Source organism: Gavia stellata, chromosome Z, assembly GCF_030936135.1.
Source record: "Gavia stellata isolate bGavSte3 chromosome Z, bGavSte3.hap2, whole genome shotgun sequence".
NCBI lineage: Eukaryota > Metazoa > Chordata > Aves > Gaviiformes > Gaviidae > Gavia > Gavia stellata.
In genome coordinates, this window is record NC_082637.1 from 85,716,424 (window position 1) to 85,734,695 (window position 18,272).

Here is an 18,272-nt window from a genome sequence, read left to right on the forward strand (position 1 = left end):
TGCTTTAAAAGGAAACAGTAAACTAAAAAGAAAATGACTTTGTTTTTCATTAATTATTACTTTAATCTCAAAGTTACTATCCAGGATCAGAAGCACTTAACAAAGTGCATTGTATCAGCTGTGTAGTATTTCGGAACATTTACTGAGCTAAAAACCACACAGTGGTCTACATGCATACTGTTAATTGCAGGATCAGGGCCTACTCTAAAAGAAAGCTTAGAAAACAAGCGAAACAATCTGTTCCCCAGACTCTCAGTAACTAGCGGGTATGGTTGAGAATCAATTACTGAATATGGTATTTGTAAAACAGTTCCATTGATTGTCACATAAAATGTGCATGAATATTTTTGTGTGTTACTCAAGTAATGGTAGAACAAAGTATGATACAGCCCAAGTATTTTATATAGATTGGTTTTAAGAACTGAAGGGCTTTAAAACTCATCAGTTGAAATGGTGATTCATGATCACTGTATGGATTTAAATAAGGCCACTTTCCCCCCTCATATATTTCCCCTACTATATGATAACATCTGATAACTCCAAGCAAAAAACATCCTTGTGGGAGTTGTTGGGGGTTCATGCCCCAGTGAAATGTTTACAGAAGTATATGCAAATCAGTTATGGAAACATTTATTATAATGATGCATGTAGACAGAATCACATGATATAAACTACATTTGAAAGAAATATTTAAACAGGCAAGTCCTACTCTCCTTACTATGTCAGTACTGCTGCTGGGTTTAGTGAGTGATACGTTCCATTCAAAAAAAGGGTAAACGTTTTTCTATTTCTTCTTAGTTTCAATAAGCCATCAGAAATATCATAACACAAGAGGAGACTACAGTTTTGAAATACTATATTGATTTTCAGTTCTGAATGCAATTCTGACATATTAGTTATTATAAATAGAGAAGTCCCTAAAGTTGTATGGGAGGGGAAAGAGGAATGGATCATTCTTTGGCTTCATCAGAGGCTGTAAATTATTATGATTCCGGTGACTTCAGCAGATTTTTATCAATGTGTGGCACAAAAAATGAAGTTGGGACAATAGCTTGGGCCACTTGTCAAATCAATACTGTTATTCATAGATCTGGTAATGAATCGGCCGATCTAGAAGGTTCGTTCTTCCTCTACATACATTTAGTTGGGTACACAAACATGATTTGTTTGAGAGGTTTACCATTCTGCTGACAAAGCTCAATGGTATCCACTTCATTTCTTTGACACATCTACTTACACATTTTTGTAACAGCAATGTTGCCAGTAAGAAATATTTGTTCTGGAGATGTTTTGCTCCTTGCATACGAAACTTATTCTGAAATGTCAGAATTGTTCTGACTCGGTACTAAAGCTTGTTATTTCTCAATTTTTTCTTACTTTTTCCTACAGCTGGAAAAAGTTGAGCTGGTGAATAGAATTCCTCTGGTCCCACCTGTGAGTCCTAGATTAGGTGAGATTCGAAATATTTCTCTGAGGATTACTCCAGATATTGCAAATGGAGAAATAGGCTTTACTAGCAATCTTCCGATTATTCTTTCTGAGCCAGAAGATTCCACTGCCACAGTGGTAAGTAAACCTTTTTATATTGTCCCTCACTATGGAAAATTTGTTTGGAAAAAGCAAGGTTTGCTATATTCAGTGTAACATATGGAAGTTAATGTGAGAAAAATCCTTCCTCTAATCCAAATATTCCCTTGCTTTAAATAAAAAAAAAAAGGCAAAAAAGTGCTTGTAAAACTAAGTTCTGAAATAATGTGTTGGTCCTTACCAGAAAAGTGAGGTTGATATAAGCATCCAAAACCAGTTCGGTCTTGATGCTCACACAGAACCAAAGATGCTGCAGACAGTTTTAATCTCTCTCACCATCTGCAAAGCTAGTAATGTAAAGTAGGACTGATTCCCATCCTAGATTTCATGGAAATGTCTGTGTATCATACAGTTGACTGGCTTACACGTGGACATATTTTTTGTCTTGCTGGGCATATTTTCCAACAATTGTGCTTTTTAGGTTTTTCAGAACCCAAAGAAGCATTTTCAATAGCTTGCCATCCATATGAGTGCCTTAGTCCCAGCTGGAGAAACTTTTTTTTAAATGTTGCTTTCATACATTTTTTCTTTTTTCCCTGGCTGTCTTCGCTGAAATCTTCCCACAAATGCTGAATCAGGCACCTTGTTTCTCATTCTTAAATTAAAACTGCTAATTACCTTAAGCAGAGTACAGGTTGCACTGTACTATAATAATCAGAGTAAAATTATGGTAGTTATATTTAAAATCTAGATTGTGTCTTGACGAGATGGGCACTGATTGAATCAGTCATACAAGGCTTTTTGTGTTTATGGTTGCTTAGTGATTTGTGATATAAATAATGTCTTCTCCACTGTCTAAGTATGTAACTGATAAATGGTTAAAAGAATAAGATTCAGCATATATTTTCATTGACACACTATCTTTGATTTCATGTCACATACATAGGTGTGAGTAAAAAAACCAAGCTAAACATTTTGAGGCTCATATTCGAATAGTAATTTGCATCTAGTTTTTGCATCTAGTTTTACAAGTCACAAGAGATTCATGTGTTTCATAGGTTTCCATTGCATTGCACCGAGATGGGACTGATGGTCAAGCAACTGTGTTTTGGAGTTTGAAACCCTTTGGTGTCAATCAAAAGGCAGTAACACATGATGATATAAGTCCTTTTAATGGCTCTGTTGTTTTCTTATCTGGACAAAGTGATACTACAATCAACATTACTATTAAAGCTGATGATACACCTGAAATGAATGAAACCGTGTTATTAACTTTGGACAGGTATGGTACCCTAATCTCTATTCATAGGTATCAGTTGTGATATTCAATTTATATATAACAAATTAGCACAGTATTAATTAGGAGGTATTACCTGTGTTGTATTGATAAGTGCCTGAAGGAGTATTAGGCCCTTGATTCAGACTGTGTATGGGTTCTTCTTTGACTGGAGATCAATGTAAGAAACTATGTTGTATTTATTATCTAATGACTTAATTTTGTTTATATTTTGATGAAAATGTGTGCTATTTAGAAAGTTCTTTCAGCTTTGAGCTTTATTTATAGCTCTTGGTTATAACACATATCTTTTCAGAAAAGTAATATTTAGTGAGATAATCGGGAAGACTATAATGAAGACTAGAAAGCAATACATAACTGTGTTTCTGTCAGATGAAGGTTTATAGCTAGGGTGTCGTTGCAGAATTAGATCAGCTTTTTATTTGTTTGATCTGCACGTTCAGTATGATAATTAGATACCTCAGTGACAACTGTGGGCTTCCAAAATAGCCCATTAGCTATAGCCCAATAGACCATTACCACACCCTTTGGCTACAAGGGAGCAATGTTTTTTCTGAAGCACAGTGTTGTAGTCTCCCTTCTGCATGAGATCAGGATTATAGGATAATTAAGGCTGTAAGGGACCTCAGAGATGCTAATATCTGCATGTGAGCACTACTCAGAATAATTAGTTCATATCCAGGAGTGTATTCCTTCTTTCATTTACTAACAGGAGGATCTTGGCTATGTCTTCTGTCCTGCTTCCAACAACTCAATTGCATATGTAGTTTAGAAATACCACCACCTCTTCTACTACCTCCCATTAGTCTAAGGTACATTTTTCCACTTTTTCTGGAAACATGCTAGTAGGGGTCTGCCAGCAGCAACGTCCACATTGAACATCTACTACTTACACAGTCCTTACCTTACACAGAAGTATTCTTATCCTATATAGGAAGTGCAGAGTAGCTCTTGGGAGCTTCAACACCAGATACCCATGTTGATTACATACTAGCAAACCAGCAACCAGCTCCTCAGGCTGTTGCTGATCCTGTTTCAGAACGCCTGTTTTTTGAACATCAGTCTATCACACGGGAAAGACATTATTCCATTGCAGGATTGGACTGCTTCTGAAAAAGCTGGCTGGTGGATGCATCTAGTGCAGAATGAGTTATTTCATTCTACCATGGCTACCCGCTGCATTGAAAAGATAGTCCTGTTCAAGACAAAAACAAATGGAGACTATTGCAAGCAGTTCTCTGCTTTCCTGGTTCTTCTCAAGAAATTCATTAGAATCTCTGTCACAAAGCAGAAAACCAAGATCAGAAATGATGATGGAAGTTGTGATGAAGTTGTGTAAGGTGGCCAAAAAATAGGAGTGGAAGGGTAGGAAACAAATAACTAGACAAAGGAGGTGGACAGCATAAAAGATTAACTTTTTAAGTTCTGACAGCTCTGCAGGTGTGTGTAGCTACAGCTTTCTGCCACTTATTCTGAGTAGTAACCCTAGGCTGTGCCTTGGAAATGATGGCTGCAATGAGATTGAACTGGCAGCTGAACAAATGTAACCACTGTTCTGCTTTAACTGTGTATGGCGGGAGTAGCAGGTTCTGCTGATCTTGAAGTGGCTGGTAAAAAGTGTGCCAGCAGTAAGCAGCTTTCCCACACTTGGCAAGGTCAGAGAGTGAAGTAAGGAACAGGTGGTCTGGCCTGGAAAAAGAAGTAAAGAAGGAGGAGATAAAATCTGAACTTTTCTCTAGACCTGGATAGTGTCCCTCAAGGCTATGAGTGAAATTTGGCAACTTTAACGTTAGCAGAAGCCAAGAATGAAATGACTGCAAAAATCATCCTTTCAGTACTGGAGATGACTCTTCAAATCAGGGTTGAAGGATACTGGCAGGGTTATGTGCGTAAGCTTGTGGTACTGCTTTCTGCATAGTTTGTATTTTCTAGATGAACAGAAGATTTCAGTTTCCAAGGCTGGCAGCCAGCACCTCACAGCAGTAGTGAATTAGCAAGAAAACAAAGATGCACTGTGCTGTGGATGTGCTTGTACTGTTCTATAAATTGTAGCGTAAGTCAGTAGGAAAATAGAGCATGTAAGAACTTTAATGAAACTATAGACATAGAAGTACGTTCATAAGCATTCTATTTATTGCAATTAGTAATAGCATGGATAAAATAATAAAAATAATTAGTTCTAACAAGGATGCATTATTTACAACTCAGTGGTGTTGTTAAGGCAGTTTACATTTTAAACAAGCTTTAATTGCATCCATAACTATAAACGAAACTTTCCAAGACATTAAAAATAGTATTTTCTTTCCTTATTCTATGGCCTCTGTCTGTGGGCTGTAGATATTAAAAATGACTCTGAATTATGTCCACAAAATGGAGGCCAATGTATATCATGAAGAATATGCCTCTGAAGTAGACAGATGAATAATAAAGAAGCATGACAATCCTGTTCCTGCTGAAGCTTCTTCATATTTTCTTTTTTTAGGAGCAGCTTCAGGTTGAATGCCTGCCCATATCTGAATAGGCCTGAATTGAGACCAAACATAAATAAAGCCAGATGTCTGTAGTGAAATCTGTATGAGAAAGAAAAGGCCTTGGTCTTCTTGATGAATGTAGGTGGAACAGGCCATGGAAATTGTGTGTGTGCTTTTTGAAAGCATATATACATACTAGGGCTGTTCATTTTACCTGGTAAGCACAAACAGAAATCAGTTTTTTAAAAATCAGTTTTTTGTTGTTTTTTCCTTCTGCACATCGTATTCTCCTACTGGCAGTTGTCATCCCCTCAGTGGGATGCAGATACACAGCTATCGATTTGGCAGCTGGCACAAGCGGAGGGCCAGGACCTCCAGGGCACACGGGTTGTGTTTGCACTCTTAAATGAGTAGTGGTGGGAATGAGAACTTGCAGACTTTGGGATCTGTGAACAGCAAGATACTGATAAATTGATTTTAATTCATGAAAGTGATAATCTATGAACAGATGACTGTTTAAATAGTCATTATGCTCAAATTTTTTTTGTCATGACTCATATAATTTAGGATGCCAGAACAGATTCATGTACGTATGTTATGACCAAAATCTCATTTACTATATATAATAAAGCAAAACTGAAGCAACGTAACAAGGGGATTTTTATAGTTCTAGTGATTTCGATGATGCAAAACAAATTTCCACAGGCTGAAATTCTTTCTTGAGTAAATTTAGAAGATAGATTTTTAAAAAAGTTAACATGCAAAACATAGGTTTGACTATTTCATTGTGAAAAGTCTGGTAGGTTTTTAACATTCTTGTGTTTAAGAGATTACTTCATGTCAAAGAGTTAGCAAATCATCGAAGTACCATTTAAAGTACTGCATACTGCCTGTGGCCCTTAATGCAGGGCTTAAGTGACGTTTATATGGCGTGGGTTGCTGTCTGCAGTGGCATGCACAGAAACACTAATATCCTGTTTAATGGAGTTGGGATTTTCTCCTAACTTGGTGATTTCCTGCGGCTAGTGCCTGTTTCAAAACGATATTTATCTTTCTTACTTAAGTAATTTCTCTATTTAGTAGAGGTGATGCTATAGCAATTATCTCTTTCAGTGTAAAACATTGGCTTTTTCTTCAAGGGTTTGGTCAGACTTTGTTTTGATGGGGAAGAAGTTATTTGAAAATAGCAGTAGAATGTTGAAATGAGTGCTACTGGACACCTACTGCTAGCTTTTATTACTTTTCAAAATAATAACACCATATATCTCCTGCTATGACTAAAAAAAATTTAAATAGCCTCCAAAATCAAATAATTTGTGGATTAAAGCTGGAGAGAAGGTGTTGCCTCTGATGAGGAGCACTGTGGAATTTATAACGTGGCAAATCCTACTTTAATACTGTTCTTTAAAGCTAGGTCCTGCCACTAATTAAATCAGTAGATAATCCTGAAAAAATTGAAGAAGGGGTGAACACTGACTACAGATCTAGGAAGCAAATTGAGTAACATTCCACAGGGAATCTTAATGCACCTTTTCTGAGATACCCTGGTAGAAAAGAAAGTTTTTTAGAGAAATGTGTTTTTAATAGTAACAGCAATACACATTCACAGTTGCAGTTCAGTTTCTCAGGTGCCTTTCTAAACAGTCACTTTCTGCAGAATTCCAAAAGCCATCAAATTCAACCACATTGCATCTCTTAATAATTATATTTTATTTGAAGTGGTATTTAGTTCATAATAACATTGGAATTCCCACATTACTCAGTCAAAAATCTTCTTTCTGATAGGTTGTAGTACTATGTGTTTAAAAAAGTGGAAGAAACATTTTGAAGCTTCTGTTAGTTGTCCTAATTTATCTGTAGTTCTTGCTGAATAATAATTAAGTTTTTTTTTTTAAGAAAGAATTTCCCTAATGATGAGTCATTTCACATGAGATTCGTTATATGGAAAGTTTTTTTTTTTTACAGCTGTTTCATCACAGAAAACACATGCAGTTTGAGATTGCGTTTCTTATATTAGCGTCATAAACATTGCCAGGGCTTTTCCTCTGCGATAAAATGAAACTTCATGTCCACACATAGCCATTTTACAGGATAATTTAAGCTGAGGAGACAGAAAGGCAAGTGGCTTTCCCCGTGAGAAGGATCTCCCTGCTCCTGGACAAGTGCTCTCTCTAGTAGCTGGAGCTCCTTGGTATGGCTAAGCAACTGTGTACAAGGAGCTGTTTTAACTTTTATCGTTACTTCTGAATGCCCTCACCTGGGCGAACTGTGAGCTTTAGAAGTTCTAAATAACCATTTTTGCTCCGTTTCTGCACTGCTGTTATAGGAGTGCCTAAAGAGATGGTTTCACATACCACAAAGAGTGAAACAGGACTAAAGTGATCCTGTGCACTCTGTGGCAGTTTGGGCGTCTTTACTCTGCGACAAAAGGACTGTACATGAACAGCGCGTTGTTCTTGGACATCGTCAGGGCATGTAGCAAGAGCTGATGGCTGGTGGCCTGAGGGCTGTGTGGTGGCGTGGAGACAGGAGTCCAACCTGATAACATGGCTGGTCAGGCAGGGGCTCATCCCACTGCCCCCAGCAAGGCAGGAGAGGAGGCTGGAGCAGGTAACTGGGATCGCCCTGGGGTCCAGGGCATCAGGCAAGGTCATGGTGGTGGGGCAGGTCAAGCCAGGAACACACGTCAGGTTTAGGCCAGATGACGGTCACCGGGGTCAGGCACAGCCCAGCGATTGCCGGGCAGGTCCACAGTGAGGAGACAAATCCAAGGTCGATCCGGGAAGTCACCCAGTGGATCCTGGTCCAGGGACGTTACAAGAATTTATATGCATGTACCTCAGACCGTAGACACAAAGGATTCTATTGTGTACACCGTTTGTTGCCCATGTAACAGCACCTCAGAGTTGGAAGCCTAAGCCTAGGTGTTTCTATTCCATTTTTGCATAGGCTATTTTATGTCTTTTTTGAATAGTAACGAATATTGACTGTGTCAGCGCAGTGATAGCAGTGTCGCCAGTCATGCAGAGAAAACATGGTCAGATCAATCAATCAATAAATAAATGAATAAATAGATCCTAGTGTTGAAAATGGGACCTGGATTGAGAAACGTCCCAAACAGTGATTTCCTGTAGCAATGGATGGGCTGAACCTGACTAGTTGCTTTCTGACCTGCAAGTTCTCTCGATTCTGATCTGACTTACATTGTGACTGTTTTAAAGTAGTAAAGTATTGCCAGTTGCCTTAGTCCTTTCCAAGAACGCCTGGAGATGCTCAGGATGCACACCTCATGGTACCTTGTGGATGTTTCATGTCTGCTACCCTCTTTAAATTCCTGTAGTGCTGCCATGGTGCATTACAACACAATATTACATTTTAGCACTATTCCTCAGTTCATCTTAACAGGCTTTTTTGTCTGAGCTGTGTTTGAACTCATGCAGTGTAACTCCATGAAGCTGAAAGAGTTTTTATTTCTGGCATGACCTTTCACTTTCTGATGAATTATTATGTCTTAACTACTTCAGCTTGTACATACATATCAAAAACTCACTTGACATAATGGTTCATTTGTATTCTCTGTTGTAACTTATATTACCAACAGCTTAGCAATATAATTAAAATTTAGCATTACCAGCTCTGGAATTTTCTCCTTGATCTTTTCATTGTATTAATACTTTGATGGTTTTGGAACACTTTTGCATATGTTTCTGAAGGAAGGAAGGCTGTCTCAATGTATAGTATTTAAAATCTACCCTCAGTGGAAATCAATGACAAATTAATTCAGATCTCCTATTTGAAAGAATGTATCTGCAAGTGTATTTGCTTTATTTTCTCAGAATTTTGAGTGAACGCTTTTCTCTGTTGAATTTCGAATCTGAGTTCTTTTTGAGATTAGTGAAGTCAGAATTTCACTTTATAAATTCTGTGATAATCTGTTTGCAGTGTTTTGATAGAAGATACAGGTTTTATATTTGCTTTATATTTTAGATCAAGAAAGCCAAAATGCATGCTTGCCATTTCAGAATAATACTGCCCTTTCATCTGACTTGATGTGGTAGTTTCGTTGTAAGTGCATGGCTGAAACAACCAATTAAGAGATTAGCAAATACTCTTTTTTTTCCTTATTTTTGTTTTTTGTTTGTTGTATTTTTATATTTATTATTTTGCTATGGTAATCTGATTAACTGAAAAATTGTCACAAATAAAGTTTGATGTGATTTTGTGCCAAAATACTTTTTCATATATACCCATTACAGCTCCTACTGTGCTTATCTGTTTTTATCATTACTTTGGCTGATGGATGAAATAACATCTTGTGGAAGTATGTAGTTTTTTTTTTTTCTTAATTGAAAGGCTATTTATAAATGTGGACTACTGGTGCAGCTGTAAGCAAGTGCAGAGGTTGGCAGTAACAGAGCTTTTGGAGGAGGGCTTGGTAGGGTGTACCATGAATGGGTCTTGACATGCTGAATTGGACATGGGGTCAATTCTCCTAAGTGGGAACTGCCCACTTGCTAGCATTTGTCAACAGGAAAATGCCAAGCAAGTAGGGTTCCCATAAAATGAACATTATAAGCTTTTGGAAAGGAAAAAGAAAGCTTTGTGTTGGTTTTTTTTTAATTATTATTATTCTTTTCTAAGATTAGTACTATTGAAATTCCAGCAAGTGGCACTTTTCATTCCTTCCCCCATCCCCTTTCTTTCTTTCTTTCTGTGTTGACAGGGTAGAGACAGAAAGGTTTGTCGTGTACTTTGGGTAAGTGCAGTGAACTGTGGTTTGTCTTCAGTGAATCAATGCTTTGTTTTACAAGTGGTTGGTTTGGACAGAATCTGTCTTTATCATTTCTTTTCCTCTCAGGAATCACGTCTTCTGCATCTCTTCAGACAATGCATGCTTGCCCTTTGGTGTTTAATTTGATGGCATGAGGTTCTGGCTTGAAGGCGTTCCTTTATTTAGGATCTGTGAATGATGAAAGTTATGAATGCATGGCCCAGTGTTTGACATTTGAGCACTGAATGCAGTAATGGATTAGTCGTTTTAAACTGCCACAAACACGATTTGCCCCAGCTAAATATCTGAACTGACTAGAATTATAGGGAAGTTTTCTGTGGTCAAAGATGAGCAGTTATCTTGGTTTTGAATAACCTACATTTAGTTTATGTTAACACAAGTTATTTTGTCTGCTGACGTATTTTTTTAATGTGAAGTAAACATGACACGTTACCCTATTAAATAGATATTTCCTGTTTTGCGTCTTGCATCCTGCTTGTAGACTGCTACAAGATACATTGCTATTTATTTTTTGTGGGGGGCTGTTCCAGTTATTTATTTATCAGTTCTAGAACTGATTTCAAATATTGGGTATAATAGATCACATTTCTTTCTACATGAAATAGTGTTTGATGAAGTCTGGGTTGAATGGCACAGTGAAACCATAGAAATATTTACAGTATGTTGGACCAAGATTTCATTGACATTTTCTTCCAGGAAACACGGAAGATGCACAGGAATCTAAATACATAAATCACCATGTAATAAGCCATATCCAAACTGTCAGTCTGAAGGTTCATTCTTGATGCATCCTTCAGCAGTACATTTTCTGGCATTTTTAGTATAATGAATTTAAAACAATTTCATTGAAAATTACCACGTCTGAGGAAATGAATGCAAGAAATGTGCAAGGTTCCTGTCTCTTGTCAGATACGGCCCATTTGTGTCCATGAGTAAGACCGAGATGCTGTAGCAGTAGCCCAGGGCGAGAAATCCTCCACCAAGAGGAGCACTGTGCCTGCACCATTCACCGTATGCCTTTAGGCAGCAGGCTTGTGAGTAAGGGAGGAGAAAGGGAATGAGTCTGAGCTGCTGAGAGTAGGTCCACCACTTACTAGAGCCCAACTGGGGTCCTACGGGTAGTGTCCACATCTTACAGAAGGCAGGTTAATGCACGAGTGAGGATGAAATCCACAATATTGAGGGGCAAGTCTCTTCCTATTTGCAGCAATAGTAAGTTTTGCAGAAGAGGGTAAGAATATGTAGTTGTGAATGTAATTTCTATTTGTTTAAATGATTTTGGATTATCCTTTATGTTTTGATCCAAATACAAGGTAATACTGAATGTAACTCTAACTTTTTACTGAACAATTCTGTTGCTTTTCCTGTGTGTTGTGTGCATGCGTGTGTAAAAAAACCCAGAATCACCAACTATAAAAACTAATCAGAAAACAAAGTTACTTCAGAAGCAAAGGTTTTTTTATAAATGGATAAAACATGCTGTTCTGTCTTTCTTAATTTATTTTATTCTTTGCAGGTAATAATTTGTTTTCATAATTTGTTCATGAAATTCATCAGTATTCTGATGTCCTTCACATAGGTGTGGATTTACTTGCCAAACAGAATTGTCAGTCAAAAAATCCTCTTGCCTTCCTTTTTCAGGGTCAGTGTGGAAAATCAAATACTAAAATATGGGTTTACTACTTGTGAAATTATTATTTTGGAAAATGATGATCCTGGGGGAGTTTTCGAATTTTCTCCCTCTTCCAGAGGTCCCTACAGTATCAAGGTAGCTATCTGAGTCATTTCTTTTAATCATTATGGACAACTTAGTTTAAGCAGAGTGCTAGAAAAAGGCTGGATTTTCTTTTTTACAGGAAGGGGAGTCAGTCGAACTGCAGATTGTTCGTAGTAGAGGAAGTCTCATCAGGCAGTTTCTACGCTACACTGTAGAACCAAGAGACAATAATGAGTTTTATGGAAGCACAGGAATTCTGGAGTTTAAGCCTGGTGAAAGAGAGATCGTAATTACTCTTCTGACAAGGATGGATGGGATTCCAGAGGTAAAAATTAATGTTTTTCTCTCTTCAGATTGTGTTCACAGGCATATTAGCTTGTCACTTATTAGAATGTAGGCAAATATATAGGAGCAGAACAAGTGTGTAATGGCTTTTCTCCAGAATGTCTTCCCAGCCTCCAAACCAGGGATGCCTGGATAAATAGAAGGTGTCTGTGGGGTTTATAATCCTCAGAGGATTTTTTCCTGGGAATTAAAGCAGTTACGCTTTGAATCCATGTACGTTTCTGGCATCCATGACATTCTGTAGCATAGACTGCCATTGTTTAATTGAACTCTGTGTGAAGAACCACTTCCTTTTTGTCTTTTTTTCTAGTAATTATCTGCTAGCTTCACTCAGTGCTCCCCAATATATACTAGTATTGGCCTTATAGATACATAGATGCAATACTTGTTTTAATGTTCTTTGAAGCATTACTTGTGAGCTTTTATCAAGAAATACATGAAGTACAAAGTCCCATTAGATTAATAAAGCAAGCTGATACATTCTTTCTGAACTAGTGTGCTGTCAATGGTTTTAAAATCTTTGCTTTCCTTGTTACAAAGCCAAAACCGTTAATAAATCTTACAGAAAAGAAAATCTGCCTTTCAGGGAGCATTACAAATATATTTATACTAGTGAATTGATGTGATTCTAAGTACACAAAATAAGTCCTTGCCTATAATAATGCTAGGGTTTTGGAGAAAATGGTCCTATCAGAGATGGAAATTTCTAATTATTTCTTTGTTCTGATGGCAAGGTACAAACACATTGTGCATGTAGAAGGTGTGGGTGATTTGTTTAAATTTATATCTTTTTCTGCCTGGCTAGGGACATTTGTTTTGGATGTGAATACTGAATACTTATTTTTATTCTGACTGAGTTTCCCTCTTCTAGCTGGACGAGACATATTCTGTCGTACTCAGTGGCTACAGTGAAATGCCAGGCAAGTTGGGGAATGCCACAAGGGTCAATATAACCATTCTGAAGAATGATGATCCACATGGTGTCATTCAGTTTCTACCTGATGAACTATCAGTAACAATAAAGGAAAGTAAAGGAGAAATCATCTACACTGGTAATTCTTTTTTATTAGAGTTACTGCTTTATCTGCTCTCTGCCCTTGCAAGGTGTCTTTTCCCCGTTTCACCTGTCTAGGACAATGTCTGACTCAAGTCTCCACTCAGGGGTTTCCAGAGTGGTACAGTGCCAGCATGATGAGCAGTGGAGACTGAAGTGGAGAAGGATGGGCCTGGAAAGCCAGAGGGATCAATCCAGTAAAAAAATGGCTAGAGAATATGCCAGACAGGAGGGACGGAGTATTGATGTATGTGCAAAGTGCAACCTGGAGGTAGTAGCTCTGCTTGTGGAGCATGAAGAATAGGGTGCTGTGTGAGAGAAGAATAGAGCTAAATCTTCATATGGGTGACTTCAATTTATCTGCTTCTGTTCAATTATCAAGTACTTTTACAGGCAAAAATTAACAAATTTGAGCAAGTTTGAACTGCTTTAATGGCTTATCTTTGTATGTACTTTCATGTAGTGCTCTCACATATTATCAGTTTTGCAAGAAGTGAATTTGGTTATTATTTCCTTTCCTTTTTCTTTTTCTTTGTTTCAGCTTTGCTAACCTTTTACTTTTTGATTTGTGTTGTTCTGAAGATGCACACTGACAGTATATGTCTGCATTTTTTAGCTGCTTACAGAGTTGTAAGAAACCAAGGAAACTATGGCAATGTTAGTGTGTCTTGGGTTGTTGACCCTGTGTATACCAATGACATCTATCCAGAACAAGGGACTATTTTCTTCGATAATCTGGAGTTTTCAAAAAATATCACCATTTACTCACTGCCAGACGAGGTAAACAATTTTACAGTGTTATTGTGTGAGTATATGGGAAAAAGACATTACAATTTAAGGAGAAAGAAGGAATGACTGTTTTTTAAGAGCCTGATAAATATTTATAGGAAAAATCAAAATACTTGGGTGAAACTGAGATTACTTCAGCAAATCATAAAAGAATTTGAGAAGCTGTGCATACCTCTAAACAAAAAAAGTTAGAAGCTGAGAGTAGTTGAATGTGGTTAAATTATAGAAAGATCATTCGAATAAAACCCTTGTTTTGATAGCAGGAATCCTAATTTTTATTTTTAATGCTCATATATTTGAAGTAATATAAGAAAGAATGAGAATAATTAATAATAAATAAATGAAGCTGTAAAAAGAAATTACATGTATCAGAAGCAGGAAACTGCAAGGTAACTTTTGGGTCATCTGTACAACAGTAAAGATGACTTATTTACAAGGATTTTAGATTGATGATGATGATTTCTGTCTAACTGTATGAACTGTCATTTGTCATCCCTCTTGACACGCTTAAGGATCAATAAATAAAAAACAACACTCAGGAATCTCCGGTCTGTTAACCCCCGCAGCTGTTAATTTTAATTTCTTCACTGTCTTGTATGCAAAAAATTAATTTCATAACATTTTCTCTTTCAGTTACCTGAAGAGATGGAAGTATTCATCATCAGCTTATTCAATGCTACTGGTGGAGCCAGGCTGGGCAATATAACCAGTGCAATTTTACAAATTACAAGGAATGATGATCCTATTTATTTTGCAGGTTAAATATTATTGTTTTTAAATGTAGACTACATATACTACCCCAAACAGATTTTACTGACAAACCAGATCACCGAGAAATCCTAATCCCAGTGGAGCTAGTATAAAGCATTCGTGTTTTTGTTGTGTTGAATTTGTATTTTTTTCCTTCAGACCCTTCCCCTATTTTATTTCATTATTCTCTTTGTGGTACTGGGATTAGTTAGATGACTAAGTACAACAATATTGTCTTGCACCTGCAAATGTTTCCATGCCTTTACCACATATGCCTTCTCTTTCACTGGGGAGGAGGACCTTCTTGGGATGGATTAAGAAAATAGGCCACATGCGAGGAGTTCAGGCTTGAACTCAGGTAGATTTGTTGCTTGTGTGTTTTCAGAACCTCTGACACTGAGCGTTAAAGAAGGAAGTGATGCAAACTTTACTGTCCTAAGGAATGGATCTGCTGATGTTGCTGTTGCTGTCCAGTATATTACTGTTAATGGAGATGCAACAGCTGAAGAGGGAGACTTTGTTCCCAGTGGAAAGAGCAGTGTCATTTTGTTTGATGTTGGAGAAAGAGAGCAGAACTTATCTGTGTATATTAATGATGATGATACCCCTGAAACTGATGAAACATTTTATATCTTCCTTTTGAATTCTACAGGTAAAAGTAATGATTTCATGTATGTTTAGTAACTCTGCTTTTTTATTTGCTGCAATTTTTTACCAGCTTGGTCTTACCATAAAGCAATATATAAATGCCAAGTATTATAGGAATAAGGTTTGCTTCAACATTTCTATACAATTACTGTGCACAGTGTGTTTGGATTTTCATCTTGAATAGTTTAATTGGAAACAAAAAACAAATGATACAGCTGAAACCTTTCCTGCAAAAACAACTGGAGTGAAAGTCTCTTTTCAAATGTAAATGCTCCAAATTAGGTGGGGTTTGTACTTGACTACAGAAACACAAGGCTAAAGAATGTTAGTACTGCCACAGTCTTTGGGAAAGAGGGATCCTTTTAGATTTTTTGTCATGCTCTGGTGTATACTACACAACTGCCTGATTTTTGTAAAAACAAACAGAACTGCCTTATTTTAGGGGAAAACCATGTAAATTGGTCTCTGTTTTATTTTTGTAGTAGTGCAATGTATGCATACGTTTTTTTCTGACATTATAGTTTTACAAGGCTTAATCTACAGAAAAATGTGTGTTAGAAATTACCCAAGGTACCACCGGTAAAGAAGGCATTTATTATCTTAGAAATAATGTTGTCCTTTTTTTTTTTTTTTTTAAAGAAGTTGTCATTCCTATTTTTTAAATAGACTTTTTCTGGAATAAACCATTATGCTTTGTAATATTGATAAGAAAATATAAGTGACATATAAGAAATAGGTAAATTTTCCTGGATTCTACCTGCTTAATAAAGACCCTCCCCACCCCTAGCCCTGCCGAAACTCAAGGTGTAGTGGGAGAGTCATTTACAATTGCGTTAGCAAATTTTAATGGTTTACTGTCCTTGAGGTGTTATTATTCTGTAGCTGAGAGGTAGTAACAGGCTGTGAATGTGCTGCATATCTTTGCAATACAAAGCAAAACTGAACTGAATAATCCATCAAAACGAGGACTAAGACTTGAGGGGCTGTTGTTTAATAAAGCAAAGGAAAACTATCACAGTTAACCATCAGACTATACCTTCGCAATAGATTGTGTGGTAGGTTCACAAAGTAAAATAACTACCAGGGATTCGATTCAAGATGAAGAAATATAAAATCAGATTTCTTCATTTAGACGTGCATACCAAGTGTCTTAGTCCTCATTACATTCTATAATGATCTGATTCAGTCAGTGAGACTAAGAGAGTGCTCCGGGTCACAGGAAAGTGGACACCCTGTGGCTGGTCTATGAATTGCTCGCAAGGCTCATTGGTCTCGAACCGAATCCTGCCTAGGATAGCAGGCAGCTGGAGAATTTTAGGGGAATTCTTAGCAATTATTTGAGTATAAGGTAGCTTATGTGTTTCCTGAGGTCAGCTGGCATTCACTCTGGTACCCAGGTCTCTTACAGAACATCAGCCTTACAGAAAGGATCGGACAAAGCCATTCGGCCCTCTTCTTAAATTTTCTCATCAGTGATCTCTTCCTACTTTACTAACTTTCTACCGGTATTTTCTCTTAGCTCTCTATTGGGAAAATATGATGGCTTTCCTCCCGACACACTGGTCCTACGAGAATGGGTAACTGCAGGCTCACTTTGCCGCTAAAAGGAGGATCATACCATCATGCAGCCTCTCTAGAAACACTAAGAATACAGAATATTTCTATATGCATTCCTGAAAGAAAAAAAAATTATTTTCTTTCTATGATCTGTTGCATTTCTTGACCTTGATTGCTACATCTCTTTTGAAAATTATGTTGGACTGTTGTACCTCAGAGAAAATACAGATAAAGGTATCTGAAGGTAAAGCAGTAAACACATTGTTTACTTTGGAGCAAAAGCTGGTCTAACACTCTTAAATAGGGTGAAAAATGCTATGGGGGTTGAAACAAAATGTACATCTGTGGACATAGGAAGGGTGTTAGAATGTCCTTATAGTGCTAATATACACACAGAAATCCCACTAGCTTCCCCTCTACTTCACAGATAGATTTTTTACTTTCAGATAGGCTGTGATATGGGTGTGAATAAACTCTTAAACATTGTTCTTAGCTTGTATTTACTTTAAGTGCAACATTTCTCTTCTAGGCCTAAAGGAGAGCTGGGATCTCTGAATACATATCTTCTTCTTTTGACCTGAGCAATTGATCAAACATGGACTACTACCTCTCATACAATCCTTTCTGCTCAGAATCACGTCTTCTCTGGTCATGTCACATGTATTGTTTCCTGCAAATCTTATGTCTTGTTCTCTGTATGAGATGCTGCTTAAGTATTTTTACTCTGATTTGCCTGTTCCTGAATATCTCACATACTGGTTTTCACTGATTGTTTTATCATTGTTCATTTCTTTGTTTGCGTACAAGCAGTTGGTGTGAGAAGGAAACACCTTTGATTTTAGAGTTACATCCATTTCTGATTCCAGTTTTGATAAAATTCATTATCCTTTTTTTAGGGGATACTGTTATCTTTAAGGCTGGAGTGGCTACAGTTATTATTGAAGCAAATGATGATCCTAATGGAATTTTCTCCTTGGAGACATTAGAGAAGCCAGTGGAAGAAGGCAAAAGTAACAATTTTTTGTAAGTAACTTTAAAATAATACTTTTGCCCTTTTTTGGAACTGATGTATGTGGTACTTTATGCATAATACTTTGATCTGGTCCCATACAAGTTTGCATTGATAAAAATGTATTAAAGGAAAACAGCTTTACTAAAATTTGGATTAAATGATTTGTAAGCATACTGAAGACATCAACTGTTATATTATCAAGTACAGTGCATATTAAAATGTGTACAGAAATTCATGTTAAAATGTAAATAAATAAGACTACAGCATTGTTGTTTCCTTATATTCTCAATAGACTTTACATACAGAAGGATCT

The 18,272-nt window shown here is 37.0% G+C and overlaps 1 protein-coding gene across 1 annotated transcript in view; it reads left to right on the top strand.

The window, feature by feature from the left end:
- The window catches only part of ADGRV1 (adhesion G protein-coupled receptor V1), a 295,225-nt gene that overhangs the window by 26,211 nt on the left and 250,742 nt on the right, over nt 1–18,272 (top strand). Inside the window, exons 10-19 of the mRNA XM_059834045.1 lie at nt 1,390–1,566; nt 2,586–2,809; nt 10,019–10,051; nt 11,729–11,855; nt 11,944–12,129; nt 13,021–13,201; nt 13,820–13,983; nt 14,626–14,749; nt 15,128–15,394; nt 17,844–17,970. Coding sequence (XP_059690028.1) covers nt 1,390–1,566; nt 2,586–2,809; nt 10,019–10,051; nt 11,729–11,855; nt 11,944–12,129; nt 13,021–13,201; nt 13,820–13,983; nt 14,626–14,749; nt 15,128–15,394; nt 17,844–17,970 — 1,610 coding nt within the window. The remainder of the gene's footprint in view (nt 1–1,389; nt 1,567–2,585; nt 2,810–10,018; nt 10,052–11,728; nt 11,856–11,943; nt 12,130–13,020; nt 13,202–13,819; nt 13,984–14,625; nt 14,750–15,127; nt 15,395–17,843; nt 17,971–18,272) is intronic.